This window comes from Mizuhopecten yessoensis, unplaced genomic scaffold (assembly GCF_002113885.1).
Source record: "Mizuhopecten yessoensis strain PY_sf001 unplaced genomic scaffold, ASM211388v2 scaffold5229, whole genome shotgun sequence".
Taxonomy (NCBI): domain Eukaryota; kingdom Metazoa; phylum Mollusca; class Bivalvia; order Pectinida; family Pectinidae; genus Mizuhopecten; species Mizuhopecten yessoensis.
Window position 1 is genome coordinate 202,042 of NW_018405944.1, and position 23,262 is coordinate 225,303.

General features: G+C 36.5%; 1 protein-coding gene across 1 annotated transcript in view; it reads left to right on the forward strand.

The window, feature by feature from the left end:
* LOC110450423 (tetratricopeptide repeat protein 7B-like) overlaps positions 1 to 22,840 on the forward strand; it is a 29,501-nt gene extending 6,661 nt beyond the window's left edge. The window contains exons 4-20 of the mRNA XM_021497931.1: positions 254 to 509; positions 839 to 917; positions 1,465 to 1,598; positions 1,936 to 1,999; positions 3,162 to 3,299; positions 4,057 to 4,140; positions 6,591 to 6,695; positions 7,558 to 7,733; positions 8,213 to 8,285; positions 9,567 to 9,727; positions 10,146 to 10,262; positions 10,574 to 10,686; positions 11,444 to 11,587; positions 15,694 to 15,791; positions 16,185 to 16,289; positions 19,437 to 19,528; positions 20,760 to 22,840. Of these exons, the coding sequence (XP_021353606.1) occupies positions 254 to 509; positions 839 to 917; positions 1,465 to 1,598; positions 1,936 to 1,999; positions 3,162 to 3,299; positions 4,057 to 4,140; positions 6,591 to 6,695; positions 7,558 to 7,733; positions 8,213 to 8,285; positions 9,567 to 9,727; positions 10,146 to 10,262; positions 10,574 to 10,686; positions 11,444 to 11,587; positions 15,694 to 15,791; positions 16,185 to 16,289; positions 19,437 to 19,528; positions 20,760 to 20,892 (2,072 nt within the window). The 3' untranslated portion in view covers positions 20,893 to 22,840. The remainder of the gene's footprint in view (positions 1 to 253; positions 510 to 838; positions 918 to 1,464; positions 1,599 to 1,935; positions 2,000 to 3,161; positions 3,300 to 4,056; positions 4,141 to 6,590; positions 6,696 to 7,557; positions 7,734 to 8,212; positions 8,286 to 9,566; positions 9,728 to 10,145; positions 10,263 to 10,573; positions 10,687 to 11,443; positions 11,588 to 15,693; positions 15,792 to 16,184; positions 16,290 to 19,436; positions 19,529 to 20,759) is intronic.
* The last annotated feature ends 422 nt before the right edge of the window (positions 22,841 to 23,262 follow it).

The window sequence follows — 23,262 nt, forward strand, 5'->3', positions numbered from 1 at the left end:
AAAATAGCGTCGCATGACATGTAAATCACAAAACTCTTGTTTTGGTAATTATGCTTACCTTTAAATTGACCATGTAATGATAATCAGCAGTCAATAAAGCTTATATACAGTTAAATTGTCATAAAAGTATCATCAAGTGAAAACTGCATACATAAAAAAAAACTTCTTTGCATTGCATGAGTTTCTTAGGCCATTTTCCCACAAGTGTCCCATTTTGGGTAAAGTTGTCAATACACCTTATCTTTCTATGCAGGTATGTGTATAGAAAAAGTGGGTCCAAGCTCCACCAGTAAGTTCCGTGTGGCAGAACAGGAGGAGAAGATCATCAGCTGTTATGAGAAGGCAGGTGACCTGGCTTTGTTGTACCTTCAGGAGAGGGACAGGACAGGCAGTTCTAGCAGCTCTGGTGTCAGTCCCTCCCCAACACCCTCAAATCCTCAGGAGGATAGCCTTGGCATGATCCTAGAGACCGCCCTACAACAGTCGCCCATCCTCTACATCAAACGAGGGTCAGTATATATACGTGCATGGAAATGTATCATTTTCAATCGTCCTGCCAGAACACTGTTACGAAAAAATGATTTCAGTTACAAGTTGTAACTTTTCAGTCTAAAGCGTAAAGGTTTGTACATCTATTGGTGCAGAGTATATCTTCCCAAGAAAAGGAGGTCCCTTCAATTTTTTCCGTTTATTTTTATATTTAAGCAGGAAAAGTATGACAGGTGATCCGGATATAACAATAATAAAAAAGATATTTCACTTATTTCTTGAAGAAATCTGTCGGTTTATGAAAAACATATACATATATTATATATGTTATATAAAACTCTTTTCACAGAAACCTGGAAAAAGGTGTCAACAGGTTCCGAGATCTTTTGAGAGTGGTGGAATCCCGCTTCACACAGGGACTAAGACAGGTGATGTTTTTGTTTATACAGTTCAAACATTTTATTGCTCTTGATGCTAGACATGCAATGATAGAGTAACAGTGTTCTTGTGAAGTGGTAACAAACATAAAAGAAAGACTTCTCTGTGAGTATTTCAAGCTTCTTTTTATAAAGCAACAGTGACAACAATAGTGTAAACAAAGTCATTCATGAATTTTCATTAAATTCAGGGGTGTAAAATTCCACTAGCTGGACGCCCGATTTTCAGCTTGGGCTAGTGAAATTTAAGAATGTCATAGCAAACAAAAACACTTCTGTTCTATTCTATCATCTTTAGGGTAACCAATTAAAATTTTAAACGTGTTAATTCCAGGCTAGTGGATCATTAGTGGCTAGAGGATCATTAGTGGATCATTATTGGCTAGTGGATCATTAGTGTTTACTGGCCCCGAGCTAGTATCCTCAAACAGTTTTTCACACCCCTGTATTTGATCTCCTTTTTAAGGCAACATGAAACCTTATAGGGAGTTGACAGCCACTGTAATAATTACATAATGCATTGTATCTTGTTCAACAGACCCTGGCCCGACAGCTGGCGGAGGTTTTACTGCGGGGAATGTGTGAAAACTCGTACATCCCCATAGGAGCCGTGTTGAAGCCCACAACTCTTTCTACAAACTCACTCCAGCCCAGGAAGTACTCCGGAGACAGGTAAGTAACACAAGGGAACGCTGATGGGAATCGGTCCCATTTTCAGCTAGCCATCATAATCAGTATTATAGTCCTTCTTAGTATTATTAAGTTGTGTTTTTTTTTCTTGTTGAATATAAAGAAAATTTAAAAGTATTTGGGTGCTTTGAGGGGGTATTCATATTTTCTGTGCATTAAACTTTTGAATACAAATGGTCATTTAATGCCAATAAAAAGCCTTGATAGTCTGAGTTGTAAACTACCTCACAACAATCTACTTTAGATGGAACATTAAACTAGCTGTATGGACAAATTGAAGTGTTGTTCAGGTAACCAGTTGTCATGTTTATTTTTACAGACAGTTTGTGCCGAAGGATGAGAATGAAGAGGCATTACTATTGCTGCTCATAGCTGAAGCCATTGTAGGTCACAAACATCTTTCTCATATCTTAACGTCCATACAACATAAGTAGGATGTAGCTTTAGGTGGGAGCCTTTTTCATTAGTCTATCCTCTTGTCTGTGTGACATCTTTGGTAAGACATTGAATTGAGCTCCTTTTCTTTGGTAAGACATTGAGTTGAGCTTTATTTCTTTGGTTTGACATTGAATTGAGCTTTATTTCTTTGGTAAGACATTGAATTGAGCTCCTTTTCTTTGGTAAGACATTGAACATGTGATGATATTTATCATTTACAGACCTTTATAGAGGTGAATATGCGGTTATATGGGCCTGAGAAAGTGATCTTGATCAAAATGAGGTTAATATCAATTTTCAATGTAAACATTTTCACCAAAAGAAAAGTCATTAATTGTTTTACTTTGCTGTATATGATGTTATTTATCATTTACAAAGACAGAGTGTAACTGAATTGTCAATAGAACAGTACACATCTGACAGAGGGCTTTGTCTTGTTACAATTGAAGTGGCGACCTAAAATGAATATTGACCTAATGTCTCTGAAATAGAAATGCTGTGTCAATATCATAAATCGCCAACCTCCTTTATGATAATGTTTCAACCAATGAAACTGTAGGAAAATTGGTATCACCTAATATCGTAGTATTTTTCATGCATTTTAAATCAATAGTCAAGTTGCAGCCTCGGGAAACGTTTCATCTGTTGGGTTCCAATTTGAAGGGGAATGGTTTTGCCTGTTGACTGATAAAACATGAAATACATAATATCAAATGTTGCTTGACCAATAATTTCAGTCTTTTCTTGTTGGATGTAAGTTTTGCTGCAGATGATGGTCAACAAGATCATTGGTATACAAAATAACGATTTATCATCAGGATGCTTGTAATTATGTATGCCTGATCACCTCACACGTGACTAGTCTTAGTCTGTAGTGATAAGGTAACATCCACTAATTCATAATTTGACCTGACAGTTTAATAGTAGCAAACATTAAGCCTGGCATGTGATATTTTAATCTGGTGAAATTTCTGGAAAACAGTTCAATCTGTTGTAATGTACATATATATATATATATTGGGTAAAGTAACAAAAAACCCACCTATTACATAGACAAATTAACTACGTAACAATATGGTCATGTGACTTTATGTTTACTGTTTGTAGGCCACTCGGGAAGCAGTGTTGAACAGGACGGAGGAACATGACGAGGCACGACTTCATAGCTTCATGAACACTACAGCTGTGTTTGACCTCCTGGCAGTAGCCCTAGTCAAACGTGCACAGTTCAACAAGCTGTCAGAGGTAAATTATCACAAACTGGGCTCCAGATATTCCTCGGAAACCAACACAGGGTCAAGGCAGTAAATGATTTGGCTGTTTGTTTTATTGGCACAAAGGTCTCGGGACAGCCTGTTATCTACATGGGTTTGCTTTTGTTTGAGGCAGGTGAAAAATTTACATGAATATCCGGAGCTTACATAATTACCGGTATACAGATTGGATTTTCAGGGTGAAAGGATTAAGTAAACATCCGTTTGTTCAACATAGAATTTTTACTGCACAGTTATGAAGGAAAGTACAATTGGTTTTATGTTAAATGAACCACTGAGTAGAATCCATGTTTTGTTAGTCCGAATTATTCTGACGTTTTATCGACTTTTTTTTATATCGGTCTGTCGTCGATAAAAAATTTGATAAAACTTAAGAATAATTTGGACTAATGTTTTGTATACACAATGTATGTATACCATACATACTTATGAAATAATAAAGTTGGAAAATAGTTGAACTTAAAACGTCAATATTTTGGTGGAGATACACTATAATGTGTTAAATATGCCAAAAGCCAAGTAAACCAACTGAATGTATATTGATTTCATACTTTGAAATTATCCTCATAAATGACAATCCAGATATATTACTGGTAAAACGTCACCAGAGCTGTCCATTTCATGGTTCAGTATAGACAGCTTATAAAACATTATATTAAAATCCTCTCACCTAAAATATCTTAGTCAGTAAAACCTGCATCACAGATAATTTTGTTTTTATACTATAGTCGTTTGAGCGAGCAATGCGGTTTTCGTTTGAAGAGTTCCATATTTGGCACCAGTTTGCCAACTCCCTTATTTGTGCTGGAAAGGTGAGTAAAGGGTGAACATACATCATGGTGAAGGTGGGAGGGTTGACAGAGTAATTCATTGATAAAATGCTCTTAGTAACAAATTGTACAAGGTCTTGAGAATGAGTACTTAGAGCAGAGAATCTAGCAGAGAATCTTAAGCCTGTTATCGGTGGATATAAAACTGATCATTGATTCCGTGTAGCTGGAATGTTTAGGTTGAAAAATAAAGATGGTTTACTTCAAAGATAATTCTTTAATCACCTTTGTCTGCTGTAGGAGAGTTGTATTTGTATGTCTGTCACACATTGGAAAATAAGTTTACTAGGTAGGCAAATTGGATCAGTTTTATTCGTAAGCAAAATTTATCGTGCACTTGCAATTGGCGCTTCATAGAGTGATGCAAGGGAGATAACTGGTGTGAAAAAGGCAACATTCTAGACCTTGCATAACATAATGATATACTGTATAGTTGTATGGTTGCTGATATTCATGAGGGTTTTTATTGTGCTAATTTCGAGAATGCATCAAAATTGTGAAATTTTGTAACTTGTGAAGTTTTTAGAACACGTCCAGAACATCCATGTTTTTACATGTCTGAGATGTCGGATGAGTTGAGGCTACTACGTCTTAAAGTAATAGGATTGTGTCGCCATTTCTCAGTAGAATTTCTTCAAATTTTGTAGTTATATTGCTTTGAAGTAAAGAAAATTTTCTTGCACAAAAAAAATATAGGTTGTCATAATTGTAAGGATTTTAAATGGAAATCTATGTAAAAATGAGTGAATTTTGAAAAAAAATGAAACATGCAATGTTTTGCAAAATAATGTCAATCAAAATGATACTGACATAGATTAGTATTGCATTAATGTATATCAATTTCAAAAATGCTGAAATTGTGTAAAATTAATTATCTATAAACGATTAGAAATTGCCATTTTATAATAAAATCATATACACATAGTAATTGCAGGTAAGAGTTACCGTTCTTGAAAAACTTCACAGTAGTGAAATAGGTAGCCGGTTTCCTGAAGTACAGGACAACGGACGCATGTGACTCATTAATTAATAATCAACTGAATTAATGCCTGGATTGCTTTGAAATACTTTAATATTGAAAGAACACACTGTTCTGTCAATAATAAACATACAATATTCATCAGTTTAATATCAAACATTAGAATATGCAGAAATTGTGATACTGTCTCCCTACATTGGATTTTCAACTAGGGATGTACTTCCTACTTCCATTTAGCAATACACTCCTATGGCCTTAACATCATTTGGAAATAAAATTGCGATAGATAATATCATACTGCCGAAATTAGAAGAAAAAATCTGCATTATAATTTCAACTTGTTTGAATGAAAGATCAAAACCCAGATGAATGCACCTGGTTGTCTGTAATCTGGACAAAAGGTTCAAATAATTACGTTGGCAGAGGAATTGTAGAGCTGAAAACTATAAACGGTCTTTGCAGTGCCTTACTTTGTGCTGGCCACATGCAGCCTAACAAAACATGTTCAGTAGGTCCTACATAGATAACGGCTATTTAGATTGGACGCCAAGTCTAAAATGGTCTCTACCAACATTTTCTATCAGGCTTAATTGTTATGTTTTTTTGATCATGCAATATATTAATATAACACTACAGTCACCTTGACACGTTTTGTGAGAAATCAGTGCCGATCTCAACAAACCTAATGTCATTGTGTATCTTTTACATTGCTGATTTTAATAAGATATTTCTTTTAATTTTTTATCCTTCTTGAACAAACAGCTTTGAACTTGATTGATAAAAAAAGAATCAATTCAGGCCAACGAGTGAACAATATTAGATAGAAAAACTTGTTTCATAACTATTGTAAAATAAATAATATATATATATATATAAAAAGGTAAACTGCAGACTACAGATATGTGAAAGTATTATTTTGACTTTTTTAATTGCCTGTGCATGTAATTATAATCTTAAAAATTGGGATGATTCAGAAACATCAAAGAATGAAAAAGTATCAAATGATGACGGAGTACCCAAACGATCTTAAAATCTCTGAATATTCAAAACAAAAGAGAAAATTGAATTTCTTCAAGAATACCTACAAGAATGTGGCTTTATCTCCTTTGTGTGTTGCAAAGAAATTATTGTCTGTAAGATGTTCTCACACCTGGAGATACAAGATGTTCACACACCTGATGATACAAGATGGATCAGTTTCATGTTTTTGCATCTTTCACTTCGTGAAGTAATGCAAGGGGGCACAGCTTATAGACCTTGTATGTTATGATGCTTTGATTTTGATCAAGTAAATCACTGATTATTAGAACATTAAATTTAAAAGAAAAAAGTTTACTTTAAAATGTCTGAATATACCAAAATAATGATATAAGAATAAAGATGATATAGAAGCACCATTTGAAATTTGAAACAACATCTGTATTGATTAGGTTTTATGTGTTTGACCTTACAGTACTCAAGAGCGCTGTTAGTATTGAAGGAATGCTCTCGCCTTAAACCTCAAAACTGTACAGTACTACTGCAAGGAGCCAAGCTTTGTTACGAGTATTTACACCAGGTAGGTCTCCCAGCAGTAAGCCGAGCTAATTTTCAAGCAAATTATGCCATTCTACCTTTTGAATTTTGAATTTTTTATTACTGAATCGGGTCAAGTAAAAGGTTGATTAAAACTTAAATATATTAAATATACCATTGAAATATCATGTAACTATTCACTAACTTTTACAGTTGATAAGTATTTTTTATCACCCTAAAGAATAAATAAATTTTCCAATGGCAAAATTCAAGCATTCAAATTCGCACCAAAAACTAGAAAATGCAAAATTTTCAATTATCAATTCCAGATCAAATATCAAATATTTAAATGTATTTACACTAATATTTATAACTGGATTGCTGTAAATTATACAAGTATGGTTGTGCTACATGGACTAGTTAATGTTATATTATTGAAGACAAACGCATGATTTTATATATTTTCTTATCATTTTTATCAGTCTTGATTCGAAAGTGATTTTCATGTCAGTTTCTTATTAAATTCGTACAAAGTCATTCATTTACTAAGTATTTCTTAAAATGATCACTAAAAGTTTCTCTGCAACAGACATTTATGAAATAATATTTCATTGCGATCTTCATTTGTAGATATTATATTTCACAGGTACAGATGTATTAAATTTGCTATCTACATGTACTTCATTGATCCAAACTTTCCTGGTTTATGGGTAAATTTGACAATGACAATTTGGTTTGCTACACATTGCTCTAAAATTCAAGGCCTGACTATAGTACTTCAACCACAAGAAAAGTTTCATACGTAAAACAGTACCCAAATTATCATTACTTGTGAGCAGGATGAAAAACTGTGTGGTTAGTGATAATAAGTTTCGGGTGGTAACCTTTGGTACATGTGTTGTTAGTATATGGAGGGTATCCTCCTGTCAGAACAAGCCCTGAAGTGTCTGACTGATGATCATCCATTGTGTGCGAGAGTCCATGTGTCCCTAGGGATTGGCTACAGTCTGGCTGCCATGGAGATGAGGCTACAGGTCGACAGACAAGATTATAACAAGAAGTCACTTTCGGCGTTCACTAGGTGAGATATGACACGGAATTCCATGTTTTTTGTCAAGGAAAAAGGATTATAAGACTCTTTTATGCCCAGGGATGTAGGATAGGGAAATTCCAACCGAGGGGGTTTTCAAATTTGGTAAAAGCAGACGCTTTGCCGAGGGTTTTGCAAAATTTGAAAAATCCTGAGTATTTTACATCTTTGATGAGCCATTGTCTCATGGTTGATGATGGTGGGGTTGCATTGGGGTCACCATTACATGCTATTTAACAGTAGGAAAGTATGGGAGAAAACACAGCCCCATGCTCACCCCAAAACAAGCTCACCCTTGGATTGAGATTTCTCTGCCAACATCATGCAGGAGTGATAGATTCTATTACTTTATGCCTTGAATTGCTGAGTTATAGCTAGGAGTTTATTTAATGATAAACACGTCATGCCATATTTAGGTAATGGTGATTTACTTGGGATATGATATAGACTATGTATTTCTTTGTTGTCAGGGCACATATGTATGACCCCAGTGACTACCTGGCCTTGTTCCACCTGGCACTACAGCTGGCCATTCACAGACAGGTTTGTTACACCCCATAATATTCTCTCTATATATACAGACAAGTTTATTACATTCAGTGATATTCTCTCTATGTACACAGACAGGTTTGTTACATTCAGTGATATTCTCTCTATGTATACATACAGGTTTGTTACACCCCATAATATTCTCTCTATATACATATGTATACAGACAGGTTTGTTACACCCCATAATATTCTCTCTATGTATACATACAGGTTTGTTACACCCCATAATATTCTCTCTATATATACAGACAAGTTTATTACAGCCCATAATATTCTCTCTATGTATACAGACAGGTTTGTTACACCCCATAATATTCTCTCTATGTACACAGACAGGTTTGTAACACCCCAAAATATTCTCTATATGTGCACAGATAGGTTTGTTACAGCCTTTTCTCTCTGTTACTTCATTTGTACCTGTCCAGTCCTTTTAGTCACTTACCTCATGATCTCTGATAGCCATAGACTATTACTATTCAAACAAATACAAAGATGTACTTTAGATTGATTGTACACATGTGATGTATACAGCTTGAATCCATGTCTATCTTAGGAACTAGCCCCAAAACAACTACAGACATTTCTGCTTTATATCAGAGGAGATGTTAGTTGTAATACTGAGAAGTAGAACTATAATAAGTACAGGACCACTTCTGTTGGTAACCTGTGTACTTTAATCTGTGTGTAGTAAGACATTGTCTCATCAAAATGTGATTCCTGTGAACTCATCGTTTACTCACCGCTGTCGACTTCATACCATTAGTCTTCGACTACTATTGACGCTTCTACTACTGCTACTGGTACGGACTCCCAGTCTGCACCTGTTATCTGAGAATATTTTAACACATGTTCAAAGCTGTTACTTAATTTCAAATGCTTCTGTCTTTTATGTCTGCTGAATAGTTATTATTTTATTGCAAAGTCCACACGACACAAGTAGAATAGGTATAAGTGTTTACGAGGTCAGTTTATATCCGATGTATAAACTAACTTGTCATGGTAGAACGATGTCAGATGATGTTTATTTCATCACTGAATTCAGTGAGAACCCAATGTTCATTTCATTTGTAATAAAACCAAAATCTGAAAAGAAGTAGTTGAAGAGATACTTTTAGGAATTTGGCCATTTTCTTCAACTTCATAAAAACTTTAGAAACGGTCATTGCTTACAAAACCATAAATATTCGGACATCTTCTGCCTAACAATTTTACTATGGATGAAAAAATTACATGCAGTAATTGAACAATGATTGATGTGTTTTTGTTTTTTCAGATTAATGATGCAATCAAGAATGTGAGGCTAGCGTTACGTTACCGTAACGACCACATCCATTCTCTGCACCTTCTTGTTTTGTTACTGACAGCACAGAAACAATTTGACGAGGCTATATCTCTTCTGAATGCAGCTCTGGAGGAGTACCCAGAAAATCTGAGGTAAATACAGAAAAAGTCTGATGATTTAAAGTCTGTACCTAGGCAGACATTGGTGAGAAAACCTGTCGTAGGTACAGAAATAGTCGAATGAAGCTGATAAGAGTAAGAGAATGTAATACTATACAATAATATACAATAAACAACATTTAATTTAGCGCCCGATATAGCTAACATAAGCCACTCTAAAGCGCTTTACAGTATATAGATATACAATTAATACAATTAGCATATACAATAATCAATACAATTGTTTAGGAATTCTAAGGAGCTGCCTTATCAGGCACTAACTACTAGTCCTATGCCACCTGGCTAATATCTCCCTATGTGTGTATGCCTGCGTGTGTCATGTGCTGGAGGTGTAATGTGTATTAAATGAGAAATCAGTGTGTGAGGTCCATATGAAATTGTATGTCTACAGTTTGATGCTGACCAAGTCACGACTTGAAGAGATCCTGTACGGTCCGGAGCAGGCACTGGCCACATGTAAACACATGCTACAGCTGTGGAAGGAGTTGTACGAGGTTGACACAGAGGAGTGAGTACAGCTAACATCCAATTTGATATTCATCTAGATATCTTCTCAAACATCTCACAAATATCGCAAACATCTCACAAATGTCGCAAACATCTCTCAGATATCGCAAACATCTCACAAATATCGCAAACATCTCTCAGATATCCCAAGGATTCAGACCTTTAACCAAAAAAAACCTCTGGTTATTTTTCACAGACCGAAATAGCAAAATTATCCAAGAATGAATTCTGCTGAAGTTTGCACAATTTTAATGATGGAGAATCGAAGTATGGTAATTTTTATTTAGCCTGTACTCTCTGACCATGTTCCAGGGCAGTGACCGATGTTCGCAGTACCCGGCGGCCCACAGCCACAGACAGGACACAGTTTGACCGTAGAAGTTTTGCCCAGTTACAGCTTAGTGAACTTAATGAAAGGGACACCGGTAAATGTATTCTACAAACAATAGTCTATAAGAAGAAAAATTACAAAGTAACCTATTCAAAATAATTTGGTATTCAGATTACACATCACGACTTCAACTTATTAATAATTCAACACTGCTCTATCTGGTGACAGTTAACAAAAATGAAAGGATCAGTATGCTTCAAAAATATCTCACGTTTCCCCCCCATAAAGATTACTTGTCCAGAAAGATATTTTGAAAGGTAAGCCCCCCCGGCAGTATGGGCTGGGTCCAAAGAGGGGAGATAGGGGCAGAAACTATCAATTTCTGATAGGATCGGAGTACTTTTGATCTTAGTATTTATCAATCTTAAGTGAATATTGGTTAAATAATTCTAAAGAGCAATCATTTATTGACAGTCTATAGAAAATTCATTGGTTAATTGACTACAGAGAATTCCTTGCTTGAATAAGGTTATAGAGATTTGAATTCATTGGTAAAATAAGTTTATAAAGGATCATTGGTTGAATAAATCTGTATGAGGTACTAGCGATTATTGGAATAAGAAAGTAATCTTAATAATGTGTAATTATTGAATGAAATATTTATACCTAGAGAATCACACATGATCACAGGATGAGTAATATACCAGTATGATCAGGAACTTCTTTCCCTGTCTGAAAACGTTTTCAAGGAAGGAATTGTCAAGGAAAACATTTGGCTCTACCTCTTACAAAAGATATTTTAAAGTCACTGAGATCAGAATTTTCAGTGAATAAAGTATGTTTTGTTTCAGGTTCGTTAAGAGCTGAGTCTATAGCAGCATCGCGAGTGGAACAGACAATGTCGGAGGTGGCTTCTTCACTAAACAGTACATTCCAGCCCCGTCCTGGCTCCCAGCAGACCTGGTTACTTCAGGCCCAGATCTGGTTACATCTAGGTAAGTGTTATCCTGTTACTATAACAGATCTGACCGCACCTCAAGCTCTTGATGTTCGGAACGCTTAAATTGTACGGAGCATTTCATCTATACTATTTCACCTGGAGTAACTAGACTTGGTATGCAAGTACATCTTGGGTTGGTGGAGTGTCAGGTAAACAAAGTAGGTCACTGTGACCTTTGCTTTGACCTTTGACCTCAACCTTTGAAACGTTTGTCCGGGCATGTTTTCTATACTAAATCACCTGTTACAACCAGATTTGGTGTACAACAACATCTTGGGATATATATAAGAACGTAAAGTGTAAAAAGTAGGTACCTTTGACCCAAGGTTTGATCTTTGACATTAACCTTTGACATTAACCTTTGACAAATTTTGTCTCTGGCATATCATCTATACTATTTCCGCTGGAGTAACCAAATTTGTATGCAAGTAGTACATCTTGGGATATGGTGGAGTTCCCGATGAACAATACATTTCTGTTAACATATCTGACGAATGATAAAAAATCTAGTTGTTTTAGGTCTTACAGGTAGACCGGCAGATTTCAAATTAAAAAAACAACAACAATACTTGCTGATCATTGGTTAAGAAACATTTAAAAATTAGAATCATAAGAATGCGTTGTTATTGTATTTGATAGAATATTAAACTGATTAAGCAATCCTTTTCCTTATCACTTGTAATCATATACTTTTCACAAATACTATTATAAGTATGATAATATGTTGAATTACGATCATACAAGTGTAATTTTGATATTTACAATCAATTGTAATTGTACAGATGACCTACAAAAGTAAGCTTCACTTATAACGCTATTTTAATTCACTGATAATCTGTCCCTCTGTCATGACGAACCGATCAGACAGTACAACTGACTGTGACAATGTTCAAAGGCAAAAGTAAAATTAGCCTCGCCCCTGAAATTCATAATGTATTTGGTCCAATCTACACAATATATACACATTGGGTCAAGTCAACTGCTGTACCTGACAAGGGAAACTGCTCCTAATTATAACAGTACTTGGCACAGTTGTATGCTAATGCAATATTTAAACCATTGAGTAAAAAATCCATTAGAAATTACTTGTGCCACCATTTTGCTATTTGCACATTTAATTGGTTGTGATGCGAGATATGGTTAACAATAACAGATGCACACCTAACAGTCTTTTTTCAGACATCTCCATTGATTAGATAGATCTAATGGTAGTTAAAAAAAACCCTATTTAATGCAATATTTATAAAATTTTCATGCAAGTAATTGAATTCCTTGACACAGGTTTATCTAATCTCAGCCAATGAGTTCTAGCTAATCATTTCTTATATTCAGTAGAGACCAAAGAGATGAATTATTTACATTTAGGCAGGGGACACAGATATCATTGATGTTTTGAGAAAGATTTTCAAATAAATTACAAGTGAGTTTGCACAAAGGGCTATTCCAGAAATAAAAAAGAAATAGTATATAATATTGTACGTTAGTGTGTCGTATGTCTTAAACAGCTCGTCTGTATGTACTGTGTATGTACTGTATGTTAGTGTGTTGTATGTCTTTAACATTCCGGCTGTACTGTGTATGTACTGTATGTTAGTGTGATGTATGTCTTTAACATTCCGGCTGTACTGTGTATGTACTGTATGTTAGTGTGTTGTATGTCTTTAACATTCCGGCTGTACTGTGTATGTACTGTATGTTAGTGTGATGTATGTCTTTAACATTCCGGCTGTACTGTGTATGTACTGTATGTTAGTGTGTTGTATGTCTTTAACATTCCGGCTGTACTGTGTATGTACTGTATGTTAGTGTGATGTATGTCTTTAACATTCCGGCTGTACTGTGTATGTACTGTATGTTAGTGTGTTGTATGTCTTTAACATTCCGGCTGTACTGTGTATGTACTGTATGTTAGTGTGATGTATGTCTTTAACATTCCGGCTGTACTGTGTATGTACTGTATGTTAGTGTGTTGTATGTCTTTAACATCCCGGCTGTACTGTGTATGTACTGTATGTTAGTGTGTTGTATGTCTTTAACATTCCGGCTGTACTGTGTATGTACTGTATGTTAGTGTGATGTATGTCTTTAACATTCCGGCTGTACTGTGTATGTACTGTATGTTAGTGTGTTGTATGTCTTTAACATTCCGGCTGTACTGTGTATGTACTGTATGTTAGTGTGATGTATGTCTTTAACATTCCGGCTGTACTGTGTATGTACTGTATGTTAGTGTGTTGTATGTCTTTAACATTCCGGCTGTACTGTGTATGTACTGTATGTTAGTGTGATGTATGTCTTTAACATTCCGGCTGTACTGTGTATGTACTGTATGTTAGTGTGTTGTATGTCTTTAACATTCCGGCTGTACTGTGTATGTACTGTATGTTAGTGTGATGTATGTCTTTAACATTCCGGCTGTACTGTGTATGTACTGTATGTTAGTGTGTTGTATGTCTTTAACATTCCGGCTGTACTGTGTATGTACTGTATGTTAGTGTGATGTATGTCTTTAACATTCCGGCTGTACTGTGTATGTACTGTATGTTAGTGTGTTGTATGTCTTTAACATTCCGGCTGTACTGTGTATGTACTGTATGTTAGTGTGATGTATGTCTTTAACATTCCGGCTGTACTGTGTATGTACTGTATGTTAGTGTGTTGTATGTCTTTAACATTCCGGCTGTACTGTGTATGTACTGTATGTTAGTGTGATGTATGTCTTTAACATTCCGGCTGTACTGTGTATGTACTGTATGTTAGTGTGTTGTATGTCTTTAACATTCCGGCTGTACTGTGTATGTACTGTATGTTAGTGTGATGTATGTCTTTAACATTCCGGCTGTACTGTGTATGTACTGTATGTTAGTGTGTTGTATGTCTTTAACATTCCGGCTGTACTGTGTATGTACTGTATGTTAGTGTGATGTATGTCTTTAATATTCCGGCTGTACTGTGTATGTACTGTATGTTAGTGTGATGTATGTCTTTAACATTCCGGCTGTACTGTGTATGTACTGTATGTTAGTGTGTTGTATGTCTTTAACATTCCGGCTGTACTGTGTATGTACTGTATGTTAGTGTGATGTATGTCTTTAATATTCCGGCTGTACTGTGTATGTACTGTATGTTAGTGTGTTGTATGTCTTTAACATTCCGGCTGTACTGTGTATGTACTGTATGTTAGTGTGATGTATGTCTTTAACATTCCGGCTGTACTGTGTATGTACTGTATGTTAGTGTGTTGTATGTCTTAAACATTCCGGCTGTACTGTGTATGTACTGTATGTTAGTGTGATGTATGTCTTTAACATTCCGGCTGTACTGTGTATGTACTGTATGTTAGTGTGATGTATGTCTTAAACATTCCGGCTGTACTGTGTATGTACTGTATGTTAGTGTGTTGTATGTCTTAAACATCCCGGCTGTACTGTGTATGTACTGTATGTTAGTGTGTTGTATGTTTTAAACAGCCCGGCCGTATGTACTGTGTATGTATTGTACTGTAGTGTGTTGTATGTCTTAAACAGCTCGGCTGTACTGTGTATGTACTGTATGTTAGTGTGATGTATGGTTTTAACATTCCGGCTGTACTGTGTATGTACTGTATGTTAGTGTGTTGTATGTCTTAAACAGCCTGGCCCTATGTACTGTGTATGTATTGTACGGTAGTGTGTTGTATGTCTTAAACAGCTCGGCTGTACTGTGTATGTTCTGTATGTTAGTGTGATGTATGTCTTTAACATTCCGGCTGTACTGTGTATGTATTGTATGTTAGTGTGTTGTATGTCTTAAACAGCCCGGCTGTACTGTGTATGTACTGTATGTTAGTGTGTTGTATGTCTTAAACATTCCGGCTGTACTGTGTATGTACTGTACGTATGTAAGTGTGTTGTATGTCTTAAACAGCCCGGCCGTATGTACTGTGTATGTATTGTACGGTAGTTTGTTGTATGTCTTAAACATCTCGGCTGTACTGTGTATGTACTGTATGTAAGTATGTTGTATGTCTTATACATTCCGGCTGTACTGTGTATGTATTGTACGGTAGTGTGTTGTATGTCTTTAACAGCCTGGCTGTACTGTGTATTATTGTATTTACAGCTGAACTGTACTTAACTCTGGACAAGATGTCGGAGGCTGAAGCCTGCGTTGTTGAGACCAGTGCTATCTTCCCTCTTTCTCACCAGGTGGCATTCATGGTAAGAACACGTCACATTCTCTGCTGTCACGTGATGATGATTAATTCAACTACAAACTTTTACTGAAAGTTTTAAATAAACAAAAGTGTGTTCATTAAGTTATTGTTCCATTTTGTTGCTGAGAAACACCCATCCCCCATAGAAAAATAGTATTATAAACCTCTTGCTTAAAAAATCAAATTTAACTGCTGGGATAGAAAATTCCAAAGTTTCATTATAAGCATTTTAATTTATTTTTTGAATTTTTAGGGCAACCTTATATTGCCTAATACAGCACTCAAATTTAGAAACCTGAATGATTTCATAGCACTGGTGCAGTTAGCTTTATACCAGGTATGCATGGCCAGTAAGTCATGTTCTTAATTATGTTTTTTGTTTTGTTTTGTGTTGCAGAAAGGACGAGTACTGGAACACAAATTGAAGTACAATGAGGCTAAACTGTGTTATGAAGATGCCATTTCTATCAATCCTGGCCACACCAAGTCTTTACAACATTTGGTAAGGCTAACTCATAGCTTCAACCTCGTAATAGATCAGATAGGATCAGGCATGTTTATGTCACCCTGGTAAAATACAAGCCCCTTCCTACCGACCCGTCTAGAGAAGATTCCTCTTGAGTTCATTCGGTAGAGCGTAAGCCTAGTAAACCCGAGTTCCCAGGTTGGACTCCTAGCATAGACATTGAAACAAATAATGACCCGTGTTACATTGGTACCCACACAGAGACTAGAGAAATATTGACAAATGTGCTCAGTGATACTTTCACAAGAATCGTAATAACCCCTGGAAAAACGCCGGACAAGTTCTTATTTGGTGGGGGAGTATGTCACCCTGGTAAAATACTAGCCGCTAATTCCTACCGACTCGGCTAGGGAGAATTTCGCTCTAGCTCATTTGGTTTAGCAATTAAACATTCTTAATCCAACTTGACAGGTGTGTCAATGTGATGTGTATAAGGGTAATACTGTATGTGGTAAGGGTAAGACTGTATGTGGTAGAGTAATACTGTGTGTGGTAAGGGTTAGGCTGTATGTGGTAAGGGTAAGACTGTATGTGGTAAGGGTAAGACTGTGTGTGGTAAGGGTTAGGCTGTATGTGGTAAGGGTAAGACTATGTGGTAAGGGTAAGACTGTGTGTGGTAAGGGTAATACTGTGGTAAGGGTAATACTGTGTGTGGTAAGGGTAAGACTGTGGTAAGGGTAAGACTATGTGGTAAGGTTAAGGCTGTGTGTGGTAAGGGTAATACTGTGGTAAGGGTAAGACTGTATGTGGTAAGGGTAAGACTGTATGTGGTAAGGGTAAGACTGTGTGTGGTAAGGGTTAGGCTGTATGTGGTAAGGGTAAGACTATGTGGTAAGGGTAAGACTGTGTGTGGTAAGGGTAATACTGTGGTAAGGGTAATACTGTGTGTGGTAAGGGTAAGGCTGTATGTGGTAAGGGTAAGGCTGAATGTGGTAAGGGTAATACTGTGTGTGGTAAGGGTTAGGCTGTATGTGGTAAGGGTAAGGCTGAATGTGGTAAGGGTAATACTGTGTGTGGTAAGGGTTAGGCTGTATGTGGTAAGGGTAAGGCTGAATGTGGTAAGGGTAATACTGTGTGTGGTAAGGGTTAGGCTGTATGTGGTAAGGGTAAGGCTGAATGTGGTAAGGGTAATACTGTGTGTGGTAAGGGTTAGGCTGTATGTGGTAAGGGTAAGGCTGTATGTGGTAAGGGTAATACTGTGTGTGGTAAGGGTAATACTGGTAAGGGTAATACTGGTAAGGGTAATACTGTGTGTGGTAAGGGTAATACTGTGCTAAGGGTAAGACTATGTGTGGTAAGGGTAATACTGTGTGTGGTAAGGGTTAGGCTGTATGTGGTAAGGGTAAGGCTGTATGTGGTAAGGGTAATACTGTGTGTGGTAAGGGTAATACTGGTAAGGGTAATACTGGTAAGGGTAATACTGTGTGTGGTAAGGGTAATACTGTGCTAAGGGTAAGACTATGTGTGGTAAGGGTAATACTGTGTGTGGTAAGGGTTAGGCTGTATGTGGTAAGGGTAAGGCTGTATGTGGTAAGGGTAATACTGTGTGTGGTAAGGGTAATACTGGTAAGGGTAATACTGTGTGTGGTAAGGGTAAGGCTGTGTGTGGTAAGGGTAATACTGTGGTAAGGGTAAGACTGTATGTGGTAAGGGTAAGACTGTATGTGGTAAGAGTAATACTGTGTGTGGTAAGGGTAAGGCTGTGTGTGGTAAGGGTAATACTGTGTGTGGTAAGGGTAAGGCTGTGTGTGGTAAGGGTAAAACTGTGGTAAGGGTTATACTGTGTGTGGTAAGGGTAAGACTGTATGTGGTAAAGGTAATACTGTATATGTTAAGAGTAAGACTGTATGTGGTAAGGGTAAGGCTGTATGTGGTAAGGGTAAGGCTGTATGTGGTAACGGTAAGGCTGAATGTGTTAAGGATAAGGCTGAATGTAGTAAGGGTAAGGCTGTATGTGGTAAGGGTAATACTGTATATGGTAAGAGTAAGACTGCATGTGGTAAAGGAAAGGCTATGTGGTAAGGGTAAGACTGTTTATGGTAAGGGTAAGACTGTATGTGGTAAAGGTAATACTGTATATGTTAAGAGTAAGACTGTATGTGGTAAGAGTAAGACTGTATGTGGTAAGAGTAATACTGTGTGTGGTAAGGGAAAGGCTGTGTGTGGTAAGGGTAATACTGTATATGGTAAGAGTTAGACTGTATGTGGTAAGGGTAAGGCTGTATGTGGTAACGGTAAGGCTGAATGTGTTAAGGATAAGGCTGAATGTAGTAAGGGTAAGGCTGTATGTGGTAACGGTAAGGCTGAATGTGTTAAGGATAAGGCTGAATGTAGTAAGGGTAAGGCTGTATGTGGTAAGGGTAAGGCTATGTGGTAAGGGTAAGACTGTTTATGGAAAGGGTAAGACTGTATGTGGTAAGAGTAATACTGTGTGTGGTAAGGGTAATACTGTATATGGTAAGAGTAAGACTGCATGTGGTAAAGGTAAGGCTATGTGGTAAGGGTAAGACTGTTTATGGTAAGGGTAAGACTGTATGTGGTAAGAGTTAGACTGTATGTGGTAAGGGTAAGACTGTATGTGGTAGGGGTAAGGCTGTATGTGGTAAATGTAAGGCTGTGTGTGGTAAGGGTAAGACTATGTGGAAAGGTTAGGCTGTATGTGGTAAGGGTAAGACTGTATGTGGTAAGGGTTATACTGTGTGTGGTAAGGGTAAGACTGTATGTGGTAAGGGTAAGACTATGTGATAAGTGTAAGACTATGTGGTAAGGGTAAGGCTGTATGTGGTAAGGGTAAGGCTGTATGTGGTAAGGGTAAGACTGTATGTGGTATATTCTCAAGTTTTACATACAGCTCAAAGTTAAAGGCAATGTTCTGTGTAACTTGACCTGCCAGGCCCCTTACTACATAGCTTTGTGAGTTCTAGGCACCTCCACAACATTCTGCTATTCGGCTTGCTTTATTTTATATCAAAGTTGCATTCCCTGATCAGTTGCACTTCCAGTTCATTAAACATCTTAGCTAAAATAGCAGAAATAGTTTTAATACAAAATGCCACTCTTGATTCACAAGGTTTAAGTAGCTGGTGCTAACAGCTCATTGATGATTTCTGTTTTAACTTTTAGGGTATGGTGTTACACCAGCTGGAGAATGATAAGATGGCAGAGAAAATATTGATGGACGCTGTCAACACAGATCCTGTGTCTCACGAGTCATGGTAAGTATACAAGTGGTATACACAAGGCGGTTCGCACTGAGCCTTCGATTTTGCTATGACATATTTCAGGGATGAAGAGAGTGAAAGCGAGCATAACCCCTGGATATTGAGGATGTGATACGCCAGAAGCATGCATGAAAGTTGTACAGACAATTTCCTCCGCCAATTTACAACCATTGTATACGTACTAGCATATCTTTTTCAGTTACTGTCACATCATCCCACGTAATACGTATCCAAGAAACATTTGTTTATTCGGATCCAGTGCCCATATTGAATCATACTGTCATGATTACTTATTTAACCTATATGTATTTATTTACATGTATATAAATGTCAAGTTTGACGAAAAAAAATGTAAATTATAAAAAAAAACGGAGTTAATTGACAAAAAAAGTTTGTTATAATTTGCAACAAATAAGATCTATTGTGTGGCATCATAGATTGCCCATCTTTTGATGACATCACTTATTTAACCCATATGTATATATTTACAAGTATTTAAATGTCAAGTTTGACGAGAGAAAAAAAGTTAATTATAAAAAAAAACGGAGTTAATTGACAAAAAAAGTTTGTTATAATTTGCAACAAATTAGATCTATTGTGTGGCATCATAGATTGCCCATCTATTGATGACATCACTTATTTAACCTATATGTATACATGTTTATTAAAGGGGGATAATGTATAATTAAGACAAAGGTATAATGCACTATACATTGATACTTTAATCAGTCTGGTGGACTTTGATTTCCACATCTTTAGCCTCTCTTCGAACACTTTTTTATTTCAGTGGAAAATGTGTATAAAACAAAGATTTTGGTGATGCTGTCGCTGCTTTCAGCAGTGTTTCTATAAATGAGCAGACAGATTGCTGAATGGAATGGCTTAGTAATACACATTTTAGAGTCCTGGTACTTTGTAATACGTATTATAGAGATAAGGTAATCCATATCTTCTGAATGTTTATAGGACATTGTATCATGTATTGACTCATTCTCCCCTGAAGACACATTTGAACTCTTCCAATTCAAAGGTTGGAATAGTTCATTATGAAATTTTAGGGATAAACAAGTTAATAAACAAGAAATATCAATCTGCGAAATGGTTTCTGATGAGATCCTCCCCTCCAACCCTTTCAGCTACAAGTCATTCTAAAATCTAAAGAAATCCTTGATATAATTTGTGTATCTGAACAAACTCTGTATTTCCATTTTGTTTGTATGTTTAGGTATCTACTTGGCTTAGTTCTGGAGACACTCGATCAGGACGATGCGGCTACAGACTGTCATACGACGGCATTGGAACTTGAGGCCAGTAGTCCAACTGTACCGTTCACTGTCATCCCTCGGCTGATGCAGTAGTTACAAAATATTACCTATATTATCTTCTCATGCAGTACCATGTTTGAAACTTACAAACACCTTATTTATTTTTTCTTCACACAAACATGCTAAATACAATTTGTTGAATGACAAAATTATGTTTGAACATCACTTATAATAAAGAGGTTATTAGTTAATGAGGACTCTGGGCCAAATTCTGGTTCTCTTGAGAAGGTATATTTGAATATATATTCTGGATTTTGTAACAGACTGACAAGCTACACACAAGTAAAAGGTAGCCATCTCTGGTGTGTTCAGATTTAAGAAATATTAAGAACAAACTTGAATGAACATTTTATACCCCTTCATTTAGTGTGGCTGGGGAGGGGGGAGGGGGCATATAAGATTACTCATATCTGTTTCATCTTGTCCCCTCCTGGACCAATTCATAGTCTTAGCGTCTTCATTCATTTCTCAACAGATTTTAACTATGTAAATTTAATACAAATGTCAAATACAGTAATACCTCGGATGAGCTTGTATTTTCGGCTTCGAAGATCAAGGCAAAGGTCAATGACACTATTTATAGATTTGTTTTAGCTAAAATAGTGACATCAACACATCAATTTCATGTGAAGGTTGTGTATTTTCTAATTATTAATACTGAAAATATAACCATGCCTGTTCAGGGATTCAAACTGTAATTATTCTCCAGATTATATGCAGAAAAATTCTCTTATTTTTACACATTTTGTTTAAAGTCTATTTAATTAAACTAAATCCAACTCGTTCTGTTCAGAGATTGATTAGTCTAACAACCTTTTAACATAAATCTTGCACATTCTCAGAAAAATTGAAATTTAGAATCCTGCATTTCTAGGGAACTAAAATGATAATCCATACACTGTGAATACGAAAAAAAAGGGATATTTCAGATATTTCTCAAAAGAAAATTTGTGTTAATGATTCGTTCAAGTAATCAAGAGTTGAACAACTGGGTCTTTTTTCTTATTATGTAACACCAACTTTAACATCCAGTGAGTGGAAACAAGTCATCGAAAATGTTTCCAAAAGTTCTTCAATTCAAATCCATACTCTAAATGTACTGGGATTCCAGATGCTCATCTAATGACAAAAAACACAAAAATATTTGTAAATAAAAAAAACCCAACACTTTCATTAAACTCAAATATGTTATATCATTTTTTTTGGGTTAAAGACTTTTTTAAGTCTTTGAACAACTGGAGTTTTGATATTATTTTGTCAAATAAACTTCCAGGAGAACATTGCCGGATCTGTTAAATTAGTTTAAATCCATCAACTAAATATATCCAAGTAAGGGAAGTAATCCAGGTTTGTATGACAGTTTATAAAGGGTAATTTTTCTCATTTGGATATTTTTTGTGTAAAATGTATACATGAACGGGTATGGATGAATGTATGCAAGAAGTTCCTGGACTAAGATATAACCTTGCCAGGCTGTGATGTGAGAAGAACCAGACAATTCAGGATCAATATTTTTTAGTCCCATATTTGACACAGATACATTACCTGCAACTTGAAATATGGATAGACTGATAAAATCTGACTTTCCCATGTTTTGTTCTAGAAGTAAGAGTAATGTAAAACATTAGGAACCTGCCCCCAGTGGCATGCACCTATACAGTGTCATGCTGTAAAAAAGCTCTGGAGGATATTTTTGGTGTGTCACTTTTTACAGTTCAAACCTACGAATCTTGGATCTCCCATGAGCATCAATACAAAAACCATGAAAAATTCTTGATATTAAGGATCCCTGTCCCACTACAGGCAAACACCAGAGAATTCTACTTGGACACACAGTAACCTACCTTTAACTTGTTTTTGTTTTATCTGTTGTGCAACTGGGCCAGGGTATAATAGTTGGAGGGCCAGGGTACATCCATTGACAAGGTAGCTCATTTGTATGATAGGTGGAGGGCCAGGGTACAACCATTGGCTAGGTAGCTCATTTGAATAATGGTTGGATGGTTAGGGTACATCCATAGCCTTGGTAGCTCAGGTTGGTGGGTTAGGGTACATCCATTGGCTAGGTAGCTCATTTGAATAATGGTTGGATGGCCAGGGTACATCCCTTGCCTTGGTAGCTCGGGTTGGAGGGTTAGGGTACATCCATAGCCTTGGTAGCTCAGGTTGGTGGGTTAGGGTACATCCATAGCCTTGGTAGCTCAGGTTGGAGGGATAGGGTACATCCATTGGCTAGGTAGCTCATTTGTATGATAGGTGGAGGGCCAGGGGACAACCATTGACAAGGTAGCTTATTTGTATAATGGTTAGAGGGCCAGGGTACATCTATTGACTAGGTAGCGCGTTTGTATAATGGTTGGTGGGCCAGGGTACAACCAGTGACTAGGTAGCTCATTAGTATGA